This window comes from Aptenodytes patagonicus, chromosome 4 (assembly GCF_965638725.1).
Source record: "Aptenodytes patagonicus chromosome 4, bAptPat1.pri.cur, whole genome shotgun sequence".
In the NCBI taxonomy this organism is placed as follows: domain Eukaryota; kingdom Metazoa; phylum Chordata; class Aves; order Sphenisciformes; family Spheniscidae; genus Aptenodytes; species Aptenodytes patagonicus.
In genome coordinates, this window is record NC_134952.1 from 13,339,209 (window position 1) to 13,363,189 (window position 23,981).

Below are 23,981 nucleotides of genomic sequence, written 5' to 3' on the forward strand. Positions count from 1 at the left end.
CTTTCATTTATGTGCTGGATACTCTCCTTTAACATGTGTGGTGTAGTTGAATTGCACATAATTAGTGTTTCAGAGTTGGTTGTAGTTTTTGTTTGTTGTTTTTAGGGGGAGTAAAATTACAAGTTTTAAATCTTACATAAGAATTTTCAAAATTATACTGTCAAAAGTATAATTCAAAAGAAGCTGTGCCACTCTTGCAGTTTTCTTCCATCTTTGGTTCTCTTCAAGGGCTGGGGATATGCCCAGAACAACACTTGAATTTTAGAAATGTGGTGTTAGTGCCAAGTGTGCCAAAGCAGATGCTCGTTTGTACAAGAACGAAGCAAGAAGGGCCCCAGTCTTGCATAATCTGATCCATGCAAAAGTTCCTATAGAATCAGCCTGCTTCAAGAGGGAGTCCTTTGTGAAATCGGTGAAGGTCCTTGTGAAATAAGGAATGGGATCAGTCCATGGTGTGGAGCCTTGATTTGTTTGTATAGTGCTGCTTTGTATTGATAGAAAATGGATAAAAACCTGGGTATAGAATGCTGAAAAAATCTGTGTAAAAAGTAGGACAAAGTGCTTATCAGCTTTGTGCAATTAGGATTGCTCTGTTGTGGTAGAGTTTTAAAATACATTTATATTTAGAATATTTATTCTTACTGAAAATTAAAATCGAGTGATATGATTCACCTTTTTTTTTGACAAACCACATAATTAGGGCTATTACCCATACGCCAGAGTGTTTAGAGTAAGGTCAGTTTTCATTGTAATTAATTGTGTGTTCGATTACAGTTCACAACACTTGATAGTAGAAATTTTTCTGCCAGTCTTGTTAGATAGGGAATATTCCTCTTGGAACATTACTTCAAAATTTGAACTTGGAACTTTTAAAGGTCTCCAGATCAAACAGGTTAGTAGCTATATGAAGAGTGTGCAGAACTTGACAGAAACCTATTGGGCAACACAGAGATCAGTGACAGCACTTTGCGTGAAGAAATGACCAAATCAATCAACTTATCCTGGGGACCCGTGGATTTTGATGAAGTTGTCTTACAACTGTTTCTTCGACATGCTTCACACCAGTGAAGGACTTCGTCCTGCTTTTCCTTATCGGCTGTGATGTGGTTAAATTGTCTGCCCTGAATGAAAACCTAATTTGCACATATTTTGGCTTGGGCAGTATTTCCCCTTTCTGTTCTGTGGATGGGCTCTTGGAAGCCATTTCCTTTGATAAGGCTTCTACCTCAATAACAGAAAATCCTACTAAGAAGAAAATTGATTGGCCTGGCCCTGATGCTTGCTTTGGCAGGTGTCAGTGAGAAGCTGCTGGATATGGGGAGGAGTAGAGGAAAGACAAGCTCTTATGAGAAATAAGATAATAAGGTAATATGAGAATAAGATAAATAGCTTATCAAAACAAGCTAGTAGAAATTTCAGAACATCTTTGATAAATAGTAATATAAAACTTTAGACACCTACACATTGTGCTACATAGAAGTGTGCCAAAAGATACTGGATATTCTGTGTAACAGTCGTTACCTTCAGAGTCCACTGCATGAAGATAACAGGCTGAGCGTGCAGCTTTGGATCTCCATGCATTGCTTTCAGTGATGTAAAAAAACCTGGAAATAATTGCAAATGAAATTTGCCATTCAAAGGCAGATCAATTGCATTCATTTTCTGTATGATAAGAAAGGGTAGCAGTAGCAGTTGGCTGCTAATTATGAATACGACATAGCATTTTTTAACCTTGCAATCTTCAATTTTGAGTGCTTATTTTAGGCATTAAGCTGGAAAAGGTTTGGAAGCAAGCCAAATGTCAGTGGTGTTACTGTTTTAGACTTTATCACAGCATCCAGTCCAAAGGATGCATCTGAGTCTTCCTGCACTTCTAAAGCAAATCCAAGTGGTTTCTTAGGTTTTGCTGATCTACCTATTCCCTTGTTGTATTCTTTTTTTTTTTTTTAATTATACAGCCATTTTTTGATGGAAAACTCCCCACCACCCTTTGACTGTACTAGCAAAAGGAAGAGATGTCAGAATCCTGTTAGCTTTAGTTTCGGGATTTATGTGATTTTTAACATTAGCAGCATATGGTTTACTTGTCTTGTAAATTGTATTTGTAAGAAGACATTATCCCCTGATCCTGCAAAGCTGAGAATAATGATCTGAAGTGTGAAGCCTGTGAAAGATACGATTCAGTATGAAGAGTGAATAAAAATCTTATGATGCTTATAATCATATGCACTAATCCATACTATCTAGGTATTGTTGGAGAATAAAAATAAAGAAGGAAAGAGTAAAATTCAATAACCATGTTTTTAAATTCCGAGAAATATTAATATTTTGAAATAGCAATATATATATGGGGGTTGGACTAGATGACCTTTAAATGTCCCTTCCAAACCAAACCATTCTATGATTCTATGATTAGTGTTTTAAATAATGCTCATTGAGTTTTGGTGGTTTTTTTTAAATACAATTTTTAATTAGCAGCTACACATGCCATTTGATACTGTAAAATTGGTCTCTTATTTTGGTACAGAGTAAGTAATTAATGATTCATCTGTTCTTATAGCTAGCCAATTTATATTTTATGTTGCCAGCTGGTTTATGATATGTCAAAGACACAGAGAAAGCTATCATGGGTGTACTACATTAAAAATACAGTCTTTATCTATTGGTACATAGATACAAACTAATCAGAAAGTGGAATTATGACCTTGCATTACTGAAGATATTATGAAAACTGCATGTTTTTAAAATTATGACAAACAGCATATAAGCAAGAAAAGACAAAAGCACTTAGTGGTTGCATTTCCACAAATGAGTGGAGCTTTCTGTAACTGGAAATGGAGCATTAAGTTACTTGCCAATGAGATTTTTACCAGCCCCCTTAACTGGATCGTCAATGTCATACGTTGGGAGGTACTTATATTACGGGGTGTTCTCTTTAATTTTATCATTTTTACTGTGTCAGCTTTTATTATCATTAACAACTAGGCTCACAGACTCAATTGTGTCCCAGCAGGATTTCAGATTATTCCTCAAATTACAGCAATTTGTCATGATGTCAATGTTTTTTAACCTATAACCCTAGGTTACCTACAGAGCCTGCAGAGACCGGATTTCGCATGCCACAGATTCAATTTATATTGTATGTAAACAATTACAGTGCTTCACAAACAAACAAAAGGCAGGCAAAGTCAAAACTAAGGGTCGAAGTCTAGCTTGTCATGAATCCATTCTAATTGGATTTTTTTTTTTTCCCCCCAAACGGGATACAGGCAATGCAATAGTATCGGCTCTTTACCATAAAATGAAGTAGGAGTGAGTTAGACTCTTGTTAATGGCAGAAACTCTACCATTGGTGGCAGCAACAGAATTTAGAAGAATCACTGTTATGACTAGTATTTCTCATGATACATGACTTTAAAAGTTTTCAAGACTTTTAATGGTATTATAAGAGAGAAACAAGCAAAATGGTCTTGAAGCTGAAAGAATGTTCAAGTTCAGGGACACCCAAAGCTGGGGAAGAGAAGGGAGGAGAGCAACCGTTCATCCTCTGGTAGCTCGTGTGACATCCCTAGGTGTCTTCAATGCTGGGGATGGGGACAGGTGGCCCGAGAGCCCTGAATTGGCCCTGCCAACTATGACGGCCAGAGCTGTCTTACAGGACACAACTGTGCTCATGCTTACCCGCACAAACAAGCTGTAGGACAACTCAGCTGCAGAGTGGAGGTTGGGACAAATTTACTGTCTTCATAAATTGTGTGTGGTATTGAAGTGACTGAGGGGGAATCTGATTGCTAAATGTAATGCAGAATTGCATTTCTTTTGTTGTCTTTTTATTCCTTTGTTACTATTTCAAATACTGCAACCATATGTTTACCTGCTCTTTTATTCTTGAACTTTGCCTGTAACAAGCTATTCTTACAGAATCACAGAATGGTTGAGGTTGGAAGGGACCTCTGGAGGTCGTCTGGTCACCCCTGCTCAAGCAGGGTTACCTAGTGCTGGTTACCCAGGACCACGTCCAGATGGTTTTTGAATATCTCCGAGGACAGAGACTCTACAACCTCCCTGGGCAACCTGTGCCAGTGCTTGGTCACTCTCACAGTAAAAAAAGTATTTCCTGATGTTCAGAGGGAACCTCCTGTGTTCCAGTTTGTGCCCATTGCTTCTGGTCCTGTCACTGGGCACCACTGGAAAGAGCCTGGCTCCATCCTCTTTGCACCCTCCCTTCAGGTATTTGTATACATTGATAAGATCCCCCTGAGCTTTCTCTTCTCGAGGCTGAACAGTCCCAGCTCTCTCAGCCTTTCCTCATAGGAGAGGTGTTTCAGTCCATCATTCCGGTTCCATTTTCATGGCCTTTTGTTGGACTCTCTCCAGTCTGTCCATGTCTCTTGTACTGGGGAGCCCAGAACTGGACTCCAGTGTGGCCTCACCGGTGCTGAGTAGAGGGGAAGGATCACCTCCCTCCACCTGCTGGCAATGCTTTGTCTAATGCAGCCCAGGATACCATTACCCTTCTTTGCTGCAAGGTCACATTGCTGGTTCATGTTCAACCTGGTGTCCACCAGGACCCCCAGGTCCTTTCCTGCCAAGCTGCTTTCCAGCTGGGTGGCCCCCAGCATATATTAGGGCCTGGGGCTGTTCCTCCCCAGGTGCAGGACTTTGCACTTCCCCTTGTAGAACTTCATGATCTTAGAGTTATTGGGCAAACTCCAGCTATTCCAGAGACAAACTGGGAGCTTTCCAGATCACTCTCTCTAATTTGGCAGAAACCCAGTTTTTGTTAGAGCTGGGTCATATACCCTCCCCCACCACTGCAAAGTGCTGGCTTTGGGGACTGGTGGTGTGGAAATGTAAGACAAATTTCTAAGAGTAGAAGGAATCACAGATCATCCCATAACTTGAAAATATCGAATTTTCCCAGGTGTGCTCTCCATTGTGTTTCAAGGACAAACACTGCTTCTCAAAACTTCTTTCCTGTTGGGTGTTATATAGTCTTTCCTTCATTTGATTTTTCATTACAACTGAATGACATCATTGTTTCATGAGTTCATGTTGTGGTATTTGAATGATGTCATCATAAGATCTTAATGACCTCATGGACTTACAGTAATTCAAGCAGTAGCAATTACTGGTATGGTCAGATCTCAAAAATAAGACTGTCAAATGTAAATATGAAATCTTAATGAGGTATCCATAAAATGTAAGGTATGGTGTATATACTAGTTCTGATTGCATTGTTTCTGACAATTGGCTAGAAGTCTGGCAGTGCTACAGAAATGTCATGCTGTTAAATAACACTATTGAAGTTTTTCCTAGCTTCAAATAACAAATTTTCCATTAGCCACATTGTTTCTACAGTCCTATGTTGGTATTGTTTCATTTTGATATATCTACAACAGTGATAATGCAGTTATTTCCAAGGGCTGGGGTGATTTTGCCTCTTTAAGCAGCTGTATTGCTCCCAAACTGTGTTTTCTGGTCGTATGTGATTCCTCATTCCTGGTGATGGAAGCTGTGAATGGGCTTATCCACAGTTTTGTTTGCCAGCAGCAGGTACGGGGCTCTTCGCTGGCTTCTTCCTCATTCTGATTACTGTCACCTCAAAGGTGGAAGGATTGATACTCAGTGGCCATCTTATATGAATTTCCATGCTCTCTGAAGCACCATTAACATTTTCACCCCCGTTAAACATGTCTTTCCATTTGATTCTGGATGATTATTTCCATTTTGGAAAATTTGCATAACGTGGCAAAATACAGAAATCCAACATTACTACTTGTGTGCTTCAGTCTGAAAACTGATCTGCATTTCAGCAAAATGCTGAATTTCAGAATGGTGAAATGCAAATTTTTTTTGCTCAGAATACAGAATCATTGTAGTGAACATTGTTTCATGCAAAGAGGCTATTCCTGGAAAAAAAAATCGCTAGTCTTTCAGAAGTTTGAGATTTAGGAGACCTGGCTATAGGAAATCACTTGCAGTAAAGTGGAATCTTAGTAAATCCTTGTTACGGTGAGTGCCCTGTCATCAAGGGTTATGCTGCCAAAGTGAGGGTGCAGGAGTCGAGCTCAGCGGACACCCAGTAAATAAAAATGATAGATTTAGGATTCTTGGAGCGTTAGACCTTTTATCAAATTATTTTGGTGTAGTGTTGCAAGAAGAAAAAAAATAGCTTTCTGGGGAAGCCTTGACTAGAACAGAATAAACTGAAAACAGTTTTATTATAAAAAATCTCTACAGTTAAAAATAGTTGTTTTAGTGAAATACAGAGGCTGAACATGGCTGCTGTGCAAAATGGGGGGATAGATTGGCAAAAATCTGGTGCGTCGGCTTCCAGACCCCCAGTTCTGGGGGCTGTAGCTGTTGCTAAGAAATGAGAGGCTCTGCCTCCTTGGGATTGCAAGAGCCCTTCTCCCCGCAGCCTTCAAGTTCAAACCCCACTTCAGTCTAGCTTAAAAGAAACTAACGAGACTGCAGTTCTTAAGTGTTATTTTGTAAATATGAAGTAGAGATCAAACCTCTGTGTTCTCAGCCTCTCCATCACTATAAGCAAGCAGCTGGTGAATGGCATGCCTTTAGAAAGGAATTTGGTTAGCCACAGTGTTATTGAAGAACTTCAATTAAGCTTTCAGGTTAAATGGCTTTTGTGTTTTGTATTTTACTTACCAACACATATAGATAGATAGATAGTTTACTGTGCTTTCTCTGAAATGATACTGTATTAAGTTACTGGTTTATACATGTGTTTGGTGAACTGGAAATGCTCATGTCTATCAGTTACATTGGTGCAAATGAAAGATAAATCTTCCCAGTTTGTTATAGATAAATTGAATAATTAAGGAGCCACTCTTAATTACTGTCCAAGGAGTCATAGAAGTTACAATTCTAAGTGTGTTACCAAGTAAGTCTTCAGATTAAATTTCTTGAAATAGAACTATGCAAAGTGCATACTGCCAGAGGTTTCTGCCACATCTTATTTGAAGGAATCATTTACAATCTAATTGCATCTGGTTAAAATTTTTAAAAGTGCTTAACTGATGTGAGGATGAGATTTATGGTTAGATCCTAAACAGGGCTTAGGTGTATGCTTAAATACAAATGTGATAAACACAAATATATGTAATCAAGCTCATCATCTGCCTATTTGTGGGAATGGCTAAACTTACTAGGTTGTTCCCATTGCTCCACTGCTTCTGTTCCAGTCCTCAGATCACTGGTCACTGTGCCCTTAGGCATGGTATCTCATAGATGGTCTTCCTCGCCCCTCCCCGGGGAGTTGTTCCTTGAAGCTTAGAGATACCATTCTCTTTTCTTTGATTTATAATTGTCTTAAGCATACCATTATTGCATTACTTTTCCCATGCTCTGGTCTCTTCATTGCGCTGGCTCAGCACTTCATTAGTTGAAATTAGTTCTTTCTGTTACAGACTATAGATATTTTAAGGCCTAGCATTTATGCTTGCTCAGCAGCTGCGTTAGTCCCTGTCTAGCTCTAAGTAAGGTGAAATATAGTTTTGCAGAGTTTAGCAAAAATTGTACCATTAAGTGGCCACCCCTCCCCCCCCCCTTTTTTTTTTTGTTAAAGTGGTTAGTGACATGCTAGGCCTTGGCTTTGCTTAGCAGACCTTTCTTTTCCAACAGCAAGTTGTGCTGAGGCCTTTTGGCCTGTGTTGGGTGAGGGCTACTGTTCCCTCCTTTGCCAAGTTGAATTTCCTCTTACACACAGTTGCATGTAGCTGTGGTTCCAGATCCTATTTGGATGAATGTTTCTCTTATGTGCATAAAGTAACTGCAAGTGCAAAAACTTGAACTGACCTCAAGTTGGGCTCAGAAAGCCCAAAATTTCCTTGCTGTGGTGAGCGTCTCAATCACTAAGACACAGATTTGTGTTCTTTTTAGTTGGGATCATTTCTGGTTCCACAAATACTGCATTTTTTGTTGACATCTGGTGCAACTTCAGCAGGAGGTATGGTAAACGTCCATACCCAGAATTTTTTTCTCTTGAACTAAAATGAAATTATATTGGATTTCCCATATGAGTTATCAGCATGCTATTATATAATAAGGTAAGACTGTCTCCCAGGTTTTTTTGGGAATATTTAGTGGCACCAACTATTAGGACTGTATTCATATTCAGGCTCTAGATCTTACATCAGCAAGCATGTCTCCTTTGTGATCTTATTTGAGACCTCTAAACTCTAGAAAGGAACGTATGTGCCTTTGTGTTTAGTGTTTCAGGGTGCTGATTCTAGGGAGCTCCGCCCTGACTTGGCAGTTTCCGCACTGGATAGGCTGAGCACTTCACCCCGTGTTTCCAGATTCTCCTTGGGGCCAGGCGCCTCTGCTGTTTTCATTGCAACACTTCATTTGTAGGTACTTAGTCCTTTATTAGGTTGCAAAATCAATTAATAACTTTCCACTTATACTCTCCCTTGTAAGTATAGTTCAAAATAAACAACGTGTTTTCCTTTATTTAATTTGCACTTACTATGTCTTGAGCCACAATAAAAATGATTCCTTTCGATGTTTGTGCTTCCATTCCTTTCAATTTATTCCTATAAGGGGTCTTCTCAATCATTGTTTACCTTGTAATTCTCTGTTTCCAATGCCAAATCACCTCTGTGATTTCTTCTTTTTTCTGAATTTTGATTCCTGCTGTTGGTGTGAGGGTGGCCAGAAGTGGAACACAACATTTTGGTGCATTTGCTGTTTACTGCAATGTAGTATGGGCTTTCATACTCCTCAAAATTTGGGTTTTAGCATGTCTTGCTAGCACTGAATGAAAATAAAAGTTTGCTTGCTTTCTACATTTCTGCTTACAAATTACTTTTTTTCTCACATCATTGAATGCTTATGTGTTTGTTTTCTGTTAGGTTTTTTTTTCTTTTTCTCTTTTAATAGCTTGAATTTGTTTTAGCTTTTGTTTTACCAAGTGAGTATTATTTCAGAGATTGCAGCTCTTACTGCAGCAGGTGCAGCATTTTTTACTGTACTTCAGATGCTACAGTAATTTAAATATTTGGATGATCTGGAGGAAAGGCTAACAGCAAAACCATTGTTTATATTGACGCAATTTGTTTCTGAGAGATTTCCTCTCCTGAGGCTGTACCAACAATATTGCAGTAAATTTTACATACAAGAAAAAATTTAGCACTGTATCATTTTCTAGAACAGCTTTTTTGTTCTGCAGCAGTTCCTTCTCACTGGTCCAGAATGGCTGGGGTCCACAGGTGTTCCCAAATAGCTGGATTTGCATGTCTCCTCAGTTATTGTAGAACAGAGAAATATGTAACTACTCTTTGTGGTGTAAGGTAACGCTGGAGAAGAAAAAGCTGTTTGCACTATGCCTATCTGAATTAATTAAACACATTGGTGGAAGGAAGGAGTCAGGATGAATGTCCTGTCATATGTCATGTCATTTCTCTCCAGTCTTGTGAAAAGCATAGTCTTTTGCGCTAAGTTCCCTTCAAAGCTGTCATCTTTGTATGAATGTGTGTAGAATGCAAAGACAGTAATAAATGATCCTGTAAGTTGATTTTGTTTAATAGACTTGCCATGTGCAGGAAGTGTTCTTGAATTATTATTTCCTGAAATATTTTGAGTTCTGAATTAGCAAAATGTTAGGAAGAGTGGCTGTGGTTTGCTTTTTAATGTGAAAGCAAATATAATCTGCTAATTTGATTTGATTTTTAATTATTTGCTTAAGTCTCAAAAATGTTTTAGAGGTGTTACAAATTCTCAGGCAGCTTCTGATATTTTATGACAGGTCATAGTATTTAAAAGAATTTCCTCTGTTTCCTCTCTTGATCTTGTGCAGAAAGTTTGTCTCTTTGTACCTGCTTTGATGTCTTTTCTCTTGGTTTTTTTTTCTGTTGAAATTGTTCAAGCTCCATCTCTCCAGGATTTCTATATCTTATCATCTTAATCCTCTCAGTATGCTGATTTTTGGAAGCTGTTTTAGAAACTGCTTTCCTTTTGCAGTGTTTTGACTGTGTAGTAGCCTCACCACACAGGTGCCACGTCAGGATACTGCTTAAATGTGTGTTTCAGTCCATTGGTATTCAGGAAGGATGTATGTGACTCTTAGCCCCTTATTCCCTCCCTCTCTTCCCAATTTCATTCTTGCACAAATATGCACGCAAGCCGGTCTTCAAAGTCTAAGGGAGTTCTGTCAGTGCTTGTATCCCCGCTCTAAATTCCTTTTTCAGGCCGCTTACTGATCTATGTTTTATAGCATCATTTCTTTGGTTTGTCCAGTACCTCTAAGTGACAACTTTGTACTCATTTCACACCAAGTGCATTTTTGTAGGTTCTCTGTTAGTCTCTTTTCAGGCTTTCCTGTCTCAGCTAGCTTCACGTCCCACTCCAGAGCCTGACATCTACAAAGTTATTTGGGATGTGGGTCGTCTTGTCTTAGGGTATGAAGTTAGTTTTGTAATTGCTGCCTCGCCTGGCTATGGAGTGATAGGTCTTGTCTGGAAACTATTTCTGACAGTGTGCTGGGTGAAGTGCTGGGGTGGCAGCATGCAGTTCAGCTCCTGAGGCTCTGCTGTTGTGACAGCACCCATCAGCAACCTCTAGTGCTGCGTGCTCTGGTGCCTGTGATCCGTTCATCGTGAACAGCCACTGAAACATCTTCATTTCATGATTTCCAGCCCTTTCCAGCAGGATTTTAGCTATCCTTCTTAGGACCTACCGCTGCTTTTCAGGTTCATAATTTTTCAGTAGCATGGATAGATTTCCTGCTTTTTGTGTGCGTAAAAGGATGTAATAACAATGTTACTTTGAATAAACTGCATGCATCACGATTTTATGGGCTTGCATGCAGAGGCATACATTTCAAAAGTTTTTCTCCCTGGCACAACAGTAGAACATGGTAGTGAGTTGCTGATGTTGCAGGGTAATTCAGAGAGAGGATACTATCACAGGTATCACTTTAGAGAAAAAGTGTCCCATGCACACCAGGCAATGCTAACAAGGTACATGCTGCCTCATACAGTAGGTATGAGGCAGCATGCAAGTGATGCTGTAAGTATTTAAGTTAATTAACATCTGTCTAAAGTATTTATAAAACTAACCTAAATTTGCAAAATTAATAGTATGTTTTATCTAGCATGTAATGCAATGATACCAACCCCAACATATTATTTCTCGTTTGGAATATATATATATATTTATATTTGTATTTCAATTTGAGAAACTGTTGGGAGCAGAGTAACCTTTGTTGTAAGTAGAGGCTAAGCTGGAAGTATTTGTTTCAACAGTTGTCCCCAACCCTGCCTTCCTCCTCAGGCTCCAGTTCTGTTTGTTCATCAGTGTGCCTGGCTTGCTTGGCAGTGACAGTGATAGATTTTCTATTTGGGACTCATCTCGAACCCTTCTTCTAGGTGGCTGTAGTTTCTACATCATCTTTTTTTGTGATGCTGGAGTATCTGTGGAGTAAATAATCTGCCTCGTGTTTTAGAAGACACGGAAGCTTGTTTTAGGAACAGATGAGCTTTATTAGCTTGGGAACAGTGTCTCATAAGTATCAGCGTGTTCAGGGGTCCTGCATCAGTCTCCATTTGATGACTGTAGTGGGGAAGATAGTATTTATGCCCAAGTAATTTTTTGTTTAAATAGGCAAGACAGTGGAAGAGTGAAAAAGAAGCACAAGGAAGGAAAATGCCTCACAGCTGGAACTAGTGCTTGGTCTTTGATGCCCCATCCTGTGCTCTTTCCCTTGGACCACTCTTCCCATTTTTGATGCAGTCACTGGATAGGCTTAATCTCCAAATTAGTAAGTTCTGGGAAAACTTCCAGCTTCTCCTTTTGGCATTTTGCCTGTTCTTTCTGCTTTTCCTTCCCCTATCACTTTGCAACCTTGCTTTCCATCTCTCTAGATAAATCTAGATCCTGTTGGAATCTGTTACGGTATTTTGAAATTTGCCAAATGAAAACTTGCCCCTAGAGTGTGCAGAACTCACTCTGTTCATGTTGATTAGAATTTCTTCACGCTCTTGTTAACTGGTTCCTTGCACTCATTAGCTGATAGATTACAGGATTTAGTTTAGATGTGATTTTAAACCACTAAAGGCCAAGGCAAAGATGCAGTCGCTGTCTCTGATATAGTGTTTCAGTGCCGTCCAAGGTTGTGAGCTCACGGGGTTTGGGCCCTTCCACACTTTTCCCTGTTGCCAGATGCTACTACAACTTCTGCCTGGTAGCTCCGGCTCTTTGGCTGCAGGCTTGCTCTGACCAGACTCAAGCCAGTAGATAGGAAACTGTTTATCTTTCCAATTTCTTCCTTTCTCCGAGGGGAACACCTGAAAGCAGTGCCCAGTGTAGGGTTGCCAGACTGTGGATTAACATGCTGTTATGGAGCTAGGAGAGGGCCGTGGTGTATGCAGCTATTGTGGTAGGATGGGGAGAGCTACTGCTTCCCAGCCAAAATGATGCAGTGGCCCTAGACAGGAGCTTGGATCACAGGGGGCACCCTGGGGACACAGGGATGTCATAGCTCAGGACATCTGTTCTGCCTCAGGAGGACTTCTTGCAGGAACCATTATGTCCAGACATCCTGGCTGCATTCTCTCAGTTGTGGAAAAGATCACTAAATTAGGCCTGGAGCTCTCAATATTGGTTAGCTCCACCACTATCACCAGCATGCCACAAAAAAGAAGAGCAAACCTGCTGGTTCCTGTGTGAAGAACTGAGCATGGTGTGGATTCAGTTCACCCCATGCTCTGGCTTTCTGCAAACCTTAAAGTGGCACTGACTCTGCTAGGGATCCTTATGCAATGTTCACAGGAACAGATAAGGTGAAAGATGTTGAAGGAAGTTGGCTTCTGTAATTTAAATTACTTGATGATAATTTTTAATTTCTTGTTTTCTAAAATTGCCAGGTGCTGGGAGGCATTAGTTTTATTCTGTGTCTAGAGTATGTAAGTTAAAAATAAATTATTTCTTCTGGGGAGGTGTTATTTTTAGGTTTAACACAGCAAAAGGTAGTGTGTTAAAGAAACTTCCCCTTTTTATCTTTGAAAATAGAATATTTTCCAATCGTGATGGCAGCCATTAGATTTTTCAGAATTGTTGGGCTACATCATAATTTTTAATATTAAATATTCAATTTAATATACAATGACTGAAGGGTGTGTATTGAAATGTAAATTAAATGCTATAAATGTAAAGATTCTAAACAATTACTGTTGAGGTGTTAGAATAAGACAATTATTTACTTTTTACTTAAGAGCTATGATATAATTTTTCTTTCATTACTTTTTATGTTAACTTTTGGCATATCTGTTTTTGTTTAGCTGTCAACGAATCAAAAATGGAATTGCACAGTAGTGCTGTGTATTATGTTATGTTTGGCTATTAGACAAATATAAGGGGGGGGACTATTCAGAAATGTGTGGGAATACAGAATTTTGTTTTTAAGGCAAACTCTTATCAGAGTCATTTATGATACACTCATTACTATCACAAAGCTATTAGATTAATTCCTTTGCCAGTAGGGCTCATGTAATGAGATGTACTTGAATGTCTTCAAAATAAGCAATGGTGGAAAGATGTTTGTACCATTGCTACTTTAATCACATGTGGGGTAACTTCCCTCCAAGGCGTACAGCTCATGCTGAGGTCTATGCCATCAGGGCTGGACTGTTTCTAAGATCTAACTTGTTTAAAGTTAGCTTGGGTATTTTTGCTGCAATTTGCAATGTAGATCTAGTCTCAAATATAGGGGAGGGTATGATCCAGACTGAATGTTCATTCTGGATTGAAGTACTAAGAGAGGACTCAATAGCAGAGAAAAACACTATTTTAAAGTTGGCATTCTTAAATAGAAGTAAAACTACTCAAACCTGAGGGAGTGGATTTGCTCTCTTATCCCTGGCTCAGAGCTCCGAGTCCCTTCTCTGTCATGCTGAGTAGGGTTGGAGGAAGACTAGGGGAGTAGCTTTTTATGACATTATAATTCCTTATTGCTTTATCCTTTTAGATGAAAGGCAGCCAATGAGCTCCAGTATTTCTGAACAGGAGTATGACTGTACTATATAATTTTATTTTCCTGGACATTATGAATAAATAAATAAACAGCAAAGCTAATTTGCTGATAGCCTAACTGGAGAAATCAGTAGCTAAGCTTTTTACATCTCTGTACATAAACTAGATATGCATAAAGGGAGAGAGCATCTGGCTCATAAATATTCTTCTTTGGTGAGCAAATTCAATTGCAATGAAATATAACTGTAAAGGGTTAGCTAAATATTTTGTTGTATTTTTCTGTAGCTGACTAATTGTATGTGTTATCTTATTCCATTTGAAGATGAGAAGAGAGGTCCTCCCTGTTTCACACAGTTTGCAGATGTTAGGATATGGTTAGAAGCAAATTCTGTCAAAGCGCTAAAAAACTTCCGACGACTACACAAACATTAAGTTAATATTTTAAGACAGACTGGTTTTGGTACAATCTGTGTAACTTCTAAGGATTTTTAACATCACAGTGCTTGTTCTTCAAAAATAATTAATTCAAAGTTCTGTGCCAATTCAAAATTCAGTTCCATTTCATTTAAAGCCATTGTGTTTTACTAAATGAAGTACAGAATAATCTGTATATGAAAAGTGTTGTTAGACAAAGAAAATATTTAAGTATTCAACCACTATTTCTTTAAAGTGCAGTTCAAGCTTAATTGCTCGAATTCAGACTGAGTGGTGAATTTGGGAGTGGTAAAATAGAGACTTGGAGTACCTCACGATGCTCTATTTCAGATATTGAGAGTTTAAATTATTAAAGGCTGTGCTCTGATGTAAGTGTCTAACAAAACTAAATAGAAGCTCTTTGTGAGAATGTGTTTGAGAAGAACAAAAACGTTCTGCAGGAGCAAAACAGGGTGGCCATGCGTTCAACAGGTGTTTATAAATAGGATCACGCAGGAACCCTCAGGACCAATTGCCTTCTAACACCTAATTCCTCCCTCTCTCACGCTGTGGGGCTTCCTGATGGAAATGCAATGAGCAAACATGATCAACAGTCATTCAGCCAGAGATTTGTTGTCATCTTCTTCAATTCCTTACCGCTGTTAGGCTACACTGTTATCAAATCTTACATTCTCAATCCCGTTTGTATCTTCGCTAGTTTTGATTCCTTCCTCAGGGTACTGCCTGCTTCCTGCTTCAATTTCTGGCTCCTTCCTTTTCTTCTTTCTCTACCTTCCCCTTTCTCCAATCCTTCTCCCCAAAACTCTGACAAAGTGAAATACAGGTTTCTTCCTCTCCTCAAATTATTTTCTCTCCCTATCTTATCAGGTTTTTCTCCTCCTGGCACAGATCCAGTTTTTGTTTGCTGTGCTCCTTGTAACTGTTTTATTTTCTTACTGACACCCACAGTCTGTACTGGCATCTGTGTCATGCCTGCCCTTGTCTTTTACTTTCCCCCTTACCTCGCACTCTCCACTGACACTTTCACTGAACAACTTACTCCGTAGAATGCATCTTAATACTCTTAGTCTCTTCCATCTTTGGGGAGGAGAAAAAAAAGAAAAAGCTCTTGACCTGCTAGGCAGTCTTCCTCCTTTTACCTCTAAGCTCACTCTAGTCTTGTTATGCTGTTATTTTTCAACCTCTTGAATCCAGTTTTTGTTTATTGCTGCTCTCCACAAAGTCTCTAATGACCTTCTTTTGAAGAAAGCTCAAAGCCAGGACTTCATCCTCATTACTGACTCACTGTTTACTTAAATATCTCTGCTGATCTGTACGTAGCTCTTCCATTTTATAGTTCGCTTGTAAATTCTTTAGGATAGGGCACTCTTTTTTTTTTTTTTCTGTGTTTGTACATTATTCAGCTCATTTAGTGGGTTGTTTTATGAGTAGGACTGTGAACTACCATGAAAGTACAAATAACTAATATGGTTTTGATCAAAGGTTCCTTTCCCCCCACCCTCTCCCTAGGTATTTGACCAGATCAAATTATGTAGGTTATCAGTGGGATTGATAATAAGTAGCATTTTTGCTACAAATTTGCATTGCGCTACAAATTTAGACCAGAATTTTGCTAATCTTTCTCATGTGAACTGACTTACTTAAGTCAGTGGACTACTAATATTTGCCACACAGTAAGGATTTGGCTCATAATCTTGGGGAAAGCATTTGCATGCACACAGGGAATATTGTCTAGTGTTTTTTTTAAAGGCTTCCTCCTCATTCCATTCCTCCTAATGAGGTTTTTTTAACTTTAAAGTGGGAAGAACAAGGTAAGCATGATCTGACCCAGATGCGATGCCTAAGGAAGTTGTCTATGAAGCTCTCTAATTCAAATGGCGAGAGGAGAAAATTATCTCTGTATGGGAGTTATTATTTGACTTCACAAAAATAAGTCCACTTGGCTCCTAGAAAAAATGAAAACACTCTTTAACTGTTTAAATTACACCTAACAAATAAGGGAAGGAGGCACAAAGTGATAAACCATAGAAATTGTAAACTTTCAACTGATTGAGGACAAATAAGGGGCAGTGATTGCTGTGCTTATGTGGAAAGGCAGGAACGTTCTCTCAGGCACTGTAGAAATTGTGGACACCCTGGTCTCAGAAATTTAGAGGTATTTACAAAGAAAATGATTTGCAGTGTCTTTTCACAGACTGTCAGTGTGGCTTTTTTGAGATTTTACACATCATTCACATAATTTGTTACCTATTTATTTCAATAATAAATTTTCTATATAATTCTTTTTCTTGGAAAGGAGAGAACACGTTCATTTTCGGTATGTTTGTAGATATAAATTATTCCTTTGCATTTTTACTCAAGTGTGTTGCTTGATTTTTGGGATCAAATGCCCTGCAAGGTGACATTTCTTCCAGTTTCAGCAGTCATCATAGCAATGGGAGGAAGCTGCTCAGTGTTACCTCCACAGAGGAATCCACACTCTCTAATGCTGTGTATCAAACTTAGGTGCCTGACTGAGAAACTTAAGCATCCAGTGTACAAAATGGAGAAAGAGAGGTTTCTGATTCAGATGCTCTTAATTGCTCTCCAAAAGCTACACTGAGTATATAGGGAGCTTAGGTTCCTAACAGAAGCATCTAGGTTGTTTTTCTAAGACCAGACAGTTTGACTATCTCCTGCACAGACGCTGAAGGGAAGTGCCTTCTTGACCCAGATTGGTCTAACCGTGGCATTAAATAGTTGAGTGTAAACTTGCTGTTTGTTGTACTCTTTGGCACTGATTCCAGTGGAGTTGGGATTTCATGTGCAGCGTGTATTGCTCACAGACTCTTTTGTCTTTGGAAGAACAAGTCCAAGATAATAAAATAATGTGGCAGGGAAGGGCAAAATAAACCAGTTCCATCACATAGATTAGGGTCATTTTATACAAAATAAATATCAGTATTTGCAAGGCCTCCTTCCTCATTTCAATCAAATCTAGGTATATTTTCTCATTCATTATATTTACAGGTTCTCAGTTACTTTCTGAACTGTAGCTGGTATTGTCATCAAGTATTTATGCTGTACTTGCTTCCAATAAACAGGTAGAAAATTCAGAATAATAGAATTCACTGTTGTCACGCAAAGCTGCTGGCAGGACTGGATCCTGGTTTTGGGATGCCACCTTGTACCTAAGGCTTCAGCTATGTACCAGGCCATGCATATCCATATCCATAGGGGAAAACATTGCTGATCGTGAGGCAGCAGGTCCTGGTTTGTTTGGTGTTGCTGCTGGCATGCTTACCCTCTAAACTGAGAAAGGGAATTGGTTTTGTGCACAGCCTTGAAAAGTTGATGGTACCAGTGTGTAAGCAGACAGGATATCCTGAAGTTGAAAGGATTTGGTACATGAACAAGCATGGGCAAAGGCAGCAAATGACTGAAGAGGGTAGGGCAGGCACTGGAGAGCTGCTGGTACCACCACAATATTGACTGATGCTCTCAATGCAGAAATAACACTTCTAGTATTGTCACCTACAAAATTTGCATATAGATAAAATGTGTTCTATACAGGTGCAAGTATTGAATAACTTCTCTTACTTTCCACCTTCTCAAATGTGAAGACTTTATAATATTTACTTGTCAGGTTGAAGATGGTTCTGTTTTATTTTGCTTCATCAATGAGAAAGGGAGAAAGGGAAGAAGGTCATTCCATTGCTATTCTTCTTTCTCTCCCAACCTTACTTTATCCTGAAATTCGATGTTTATCCCTGGGCAGGTTTTTACACAGTTCTCTACTTTTTCCAAAGTCACATGTCCATTTTATAGTAATGGCAGGGTACTTGAATTTACCTTTAAGAACCATACGTCCTAGCTTCATTAAAAAGAAACAAAACCAAAACCAAAAAAAACTGCGAGATTCATGCTGTAGTAATGCTGTCAACTGAATTGTATTTTTTGTGTTCAATTCCAGGGCCTCAACCACAGGACCATCCTTCTGTCCTCTAAATTGGTTTTGTGATTGCATACTCCCTTTTCATGCTGTAGTGGTGGCTTTGGTACACAGCCATTTCTTTCCTATTCAAATTTCTAAACTTCAATGGTGCTTATACCTTTTCAGAATACATGCCTCCTGCAGCAAACAGTTCATGGTTTCATGAGCAGATACTGAAAGTTTAAGGAAACTGCTTGTCTGTTCAGTTGAAAGAATTTTGCTGTAATGTAAACCATTAAACACTCAAACTAAAGAACAAGCTTTATTTCATAATCCAAGTGAGTAATTTTTCCTTTTCTACTTGTTTTCCTATTTCTGAGTGTACAGATTTCAGCATTGCTTTTTCAAGGTGATGGGATAATGCAGTGAATGAAAGTAGCAGGTCTAAGAAAACCTCATGACCTGCAAACATTCCCTTTGTCCAGCCTTCCTTTCCTGTACAGGGAAGCCACAGAGATTGTTTTCTGGCCCTCATTTTTTTCATACTTTGTAATTTGTCTTTTATCTACAAAATGGGCAAAAAATAGAAGATAAATAACAATTATTTTATCATACTTCTGCTGAATGGTTGCCTTGCCTCTAACGATTCAGTTTCATAGGCAGGTATTTGGCTACTTCAGTAATATTTATACAGGCTGACATTGAACGACTGTTGCTTTTGCTGCATATGACAGTATCGACTAGCACAAAATTGTGGTCGCACGTTAGTGTGCAGTATGCGTCAATGCAAACCCATTTAAGCAGCTTCAAGTTTTTTCTCCCACATCCCCTCCCTTAATTTTTTCATTGCCCATCTTACCAGCAGAAGAGCTAAAATAATTACCTGCAGTCTCATTTTTCACTTTACTACATGCAGATCTTGTGCGGTTGGGCAGCGAGCGGCTGACTGGGAGGGGCCTGCTCTGATGCAGCACAGGCATATGACAGCAGTAGCAGCAACAGCAATCAGAGCCCTTCTCCAGGCGGGTTTTGCTGCAGTACGCTGATTGCCACTTTACAGCATCCAGCAAGATCCCCAGCAGCAGGCACTTGGAGGAGACTCTGCGTGGGCACTTGTTTAAGGAGTACCTGACTAAACAATTGGGTTATTCTTTAACTGTGGGAGAAGTGCCTGTATTCCCTTCACGCAAGCTCCCTACTGGCTTTCTGCATTCATAATTTATTGGAGCCGTTTTCCCCTCCGTCTTTCTCCCGTTACTTCTTTTTCTTTCTTTTTTTTTCTTTTTTTTTTCCGATCGTTATTCACCCCCCCTCCCCAAATCTGTGCTGCATCACTAGCTCTCATTATGCTGTGCTCAGTAGCCCAGTGTGTTCTCCGCCTCTGCTAGGCAGTGGCAGCATGGATGGTGCTCTTGTGACGACCTCTGCTGATGCTATCAGTCCACTGCGGATAGGCATGCTGAGTAATCCTGCTGTAAATGGGCGAGGACACGGACACACGAAAAATTAACCACAGCTTTCTTCGAGACCACAACTATGTGACTGAAGGTAACAGAAATACTGTCATTATTCTCTTCTTGTATTGCATATTCTATGCCAGGAATGCACTGTCATTTTGGAGATACAGGCTGTTCCTTTTTTTCTTTTCTTTTTATTTTTTTTTAAAACAGGGAGACTTTCAAGGCATTTTTCTGTGTGATGTAGCAACAGAATCTGTTTGAATTTGCTAAATCCCAAAGGCATTCTGTCATGCTACGGCAGTATATGAAACTATATGAGCTAAAGAAGGTCTTGCATTGTGCTGAGTTTGTGCTAGTGAGGTGTGCAGCACCTGGCATTGAATGCACAGTAGCTGCAATGTGGAAGATTGGAAGCAGTTGATTACTTAAAAGAAGGTGAAAGATTTGAGAGCACTAAAGTAAGAGAAATAATCTGTAAAGTTAACTGTTTGCTGGTGTAATAAAGGTTATGCATCTCATTTTGGTAATTGTAGCCTGAGCATCACAGACATTGCCGAGTTGATTGTTCCTTAGAGAACCGTATACATTTAGAACGGATATGTAAGCATAATCTTTTGAAATACTGCTGCCTTCTTTCCATCTTCTGTGTTATGTGCAAGGTACATGAGAAAAGAAAAGGTACCTTCATTGTAAATCATTCAGTGGCTGGTAGCGTATTATATAGAAAGGAATTTTCCTGCAGGTGACATACATTAAATGCTGAGAGAATTTATCTTGAGACCAGTGAAATGGTTGGGTCAGGTACTGATCCATATTTCCTTGCCAGAAAGTTGGTTTAAGAGCAGGCCATTTTAAGATTGATTGACTGAACAGGAGAAATGTATTTGTAGGTGCTTGACTTTGCAAATATATTTGTGTGTGCAGAGTTTTAACAGCACTTTCCAGCAGCAGAAACAGTACTTCAGTGTAGGCTTATATAATATGAACATACTTAACAGCAGGGTCAACCAATACTACTTGAGACTCAGTCTCCAGATTCTGTCGTCATTTGATCAATGCTCAGTCACTTAATACTCCCATGCTGCATCCTGAAATGTGATCAGCTGATGCTCTCTTGATAATTGATGATTTGCATTTTTTTTAGAATGTAGAAAACAGCAGGATGATTTTGCCATACTGGGAACACAAAGTAGATTTTTCAGAAGAAAAATTAAAAAAGCTGTGTATTGTAAATGTTACCACTGGCTGGTGTAATTGTTTGCTAATCTTGCCTCTAGGACATTCTTTGCATTCTGGTTCATGTTTTGGTGCATTTTTTAATTTGTTTTGAATTTTTGGTTAATGCTTTTTGTCTGAATGATGAGTTATGTTTTGAGATGTAGTAATCTGTAATAACATTTGAAGAAACTTTGTCTTAAATTTATAAATTTATGCCTTAGATTCTGCAAAATGCACAGTATAATTACTGCAGTGTACTTGCTACATGTTGAGATTCAGATGTATATTTAATGGGCATGTGCAGCTATGTTAAAATTTGGACTTTCGAGTCTTGTCAGTTTTGTAATCTGAGGAAAATAATCCCTTATGGATTTTGCAAATCAATATTCTCCTCTTTTGTATGTTATGGGTGTTTTAAAAATTAGATGGAGGTTTTTAGTATTTTTGCGGACACTGCTGATGCAAGTTTTAGATTTTCTCACATTTCATCTTCACTTGATACTTTGATCAGAAGGACTGGATGTTCTTCCACGATTGCACATGGACTGACTTGTCTGAAATGGGTCAAAATATACCTTGAATATCAATGTCAGCCTGTATTATATTTTCCCTGTGATCAGAAGTCATCATGAAATATGTTGGCATCTGATTTTGAGGTGGATGAAGTATGGGAAACCTTCAGTAGCAAAGTGTTAGTTCTTCAGCTCTGACTGTGTAAAGTTTCTTGGGAATGCTCAGTTGGTCAGCTGTAATAAAATTCTTCACATCTGTTATACCTGACATTGCCACACCTTTTGAAGGATCATGAAAATCATGAGGGAATGGATTTATCTGTGAAATTTTTCCAGGGATACCTTCAGCTCAAAGAAGCCCATCACAAATTTTAATTTCTCATTGATATACTTTGTTTAAAATGCTTAATGAATACGTAAGCTAAACTGGTGCTTAAAATGTGCTTTGTTTGTTCTGTTTTGCTCGGTGTTTTTTTTTTTTTTTTTTAATTTTATGTAGAGATTTGGCTCCATGAAACAACCTTTAGCACTTCTCATCTGTAAAGGCCTGAAGTCCTTTCACAGTCCTTGCATTTGATTCTATGATATGTTAGTGCTGCGTGTATGATGGTAACATGCATATAGAAACGCAGTTGCAGGCAGTAGTGCATTGCTTTGTTATATTGGAAAATAATTTTATTGGGGCTGAACCCAAGTCTTTCTTTTGGCATCTTTGGCTTTTGTAATCCACTATTTAAAACAAAGACAGACTTTATATTGTATCCAGCGTATTAGAGAAGTTCCTGATTCGTTGTTGTCTGTGAATAACTACAATTTCCTCTTCTGTTTTCAGAGTTTTGAAATCTTGATAAGGGGTGTCCTCTGTCCTTGCTGCTCCATGCAGCAGACTAAATTCATTTACAAAAGGAGGTATTTCTGACCTTTATATATACCTTCTTCCTCTCTATTCCCTGAGGAAAGTAAAGCCAACAATAATCAAGATGTTGGGTTAACTATAGTATTGCTTTAGTTCTCTTCCTCTTTTACTTCTCCAGTGATTTAAAAAAAAAAATAATGGGGTGACACATGAATTCACAGGGTATAGGAAAACTGTGAGCCAAATCTGATTTGCTCTGCTCTTGCTAGAGGACCTAGCGTGTTCCTAACGAAACTGCTTACTTGAGCAAAGTTGGATTTAATCTCTTTGATAGGTCATTATTTTGTAACATTGGGGTTATCTGTATCACCTTGATGGAAAATTGAATTGGTTTTTAAATCTCAAAAATTACTTGATTTGATGGTTGATGTTTTACTGTTGATGTTACACTGTTTCTGGTAATAGGCATTATAGACACACATATGACAACAGTGACTACCTGGACTTGTTTCTCCTGTTACATATGCATATCTGTAATAAAACCAATGGAGTTAAAACAAGCAGGACTTGAATGATTTTGTCATTGTAAGTCTTAAAAGTATGTTACAGGCAATTTAATTCCAGCAGCAATATTCAGTAAGTTTTTTCAATGATCACTTTCAAAAGTGGTTTTTGAAGGAAACTGCTTTAATTGGAGTTGTTTGTGTAGGGAAAACAGAAAAGATCTGATGAGACTTGTAAAGAAAGAGAGGAGAAAGACCTGAGGCCTAGAAAATGTGACCTGTGAGGAAAGATTGAACTTTTTTATGCGAAGGTGGTGAAACACTGGGATATATTGCCTAGGGAGCTTGTGTAGTTTCTATCGCTGAAGTTTTTAAAAGCAGGTGACACAGATGTCTGTAAGAAATGACATGGGGATAGCTGAGCCTCCCTTGGAGCAGAGGGATGGACTAGATGACCTCTGAGATCTGTTCCAGCTTGTGAATCATTGCCGAGCTGTGTTTTATCTTTATTGCCTTTTGCACCCCAGGTATAGGACTCAGCTGCCCAGGAGGTGTTGTGTCAGTAAAATGTATTATTTCCACAACACCTTTAGAAGAACAGAGAAGAGAGGAAGAGGTGTGGTGTAACATGGGGAAGAAGATGGGCTGGATGAGAGAAACATGAGCCTTTGTTACTTACAGGCAAAGTCTGTTAGGGGAGATGGCAAGAAAATAGTGGACAGTGAGTTTTGGGGGAAGGGATAAAGGAGGGAAAAGGCTTGTGTGCTTTTGGGGGCAGAGAATGTCCTTCAGTCCGAGAGTTCCCTTGACATTACCTGTGCTTAAGATAACAGTAAAACTGACAGGACTGCTGATGTGCTTTGCTGTCTTAGGACCTTGGGATCAGCCACACAGGATCTGATTCAGAACAGTGAATTGTGTGGTGTGGCTGCTGTATTCTTGGCAGGGGCAAAAAGTTGTGGGGGAAACGATGGTGCTGCTCCTTTGACCAACTGCACAGTTAATTCAGCTACTCTGTATTTTACAGACTTAATGATTGACAGAGAAACAATGAACAAAATTCACTATCCTTACCAAACTGTTAAAGGATGT

General features: G+C 39.0%; 1 protein-coding gene across 4 annotated transcripts in view; it reads left to right on the forward strand.

The window, feature by feature from the left end:
- Positions 1-23,981, forward strand: part of PPP2R2C (protein phosphatase 2 regulatory subunit Bgamma) — a 208,220-nt gene that overhangs the window by 40,217 nt on the left and 144,022 nt on the right. Inside the window, exon 1 of one of the 4 annotated variants that reach the window (XM_076335909.1) lies at positions 19,320-19,888. The exons of 1 other annotated variant lie outside the window; for it this stretch is intronic. In XM_076335909.1, the coding sequence (XP_076192024.1) occupies positions 19,819-19,888 (70 nt within the window). In that variant the 5' untranslated portion in view covers positions 19,320-19,818. Of the gene's footprint in view, positions 1-19,319; positions 19,889-23,981 lie in introns of those variants that run through there. 2 more of the 4 variants (XM_076335905.1, XM_076335906.1) reach the window with 2 other exon arrangements.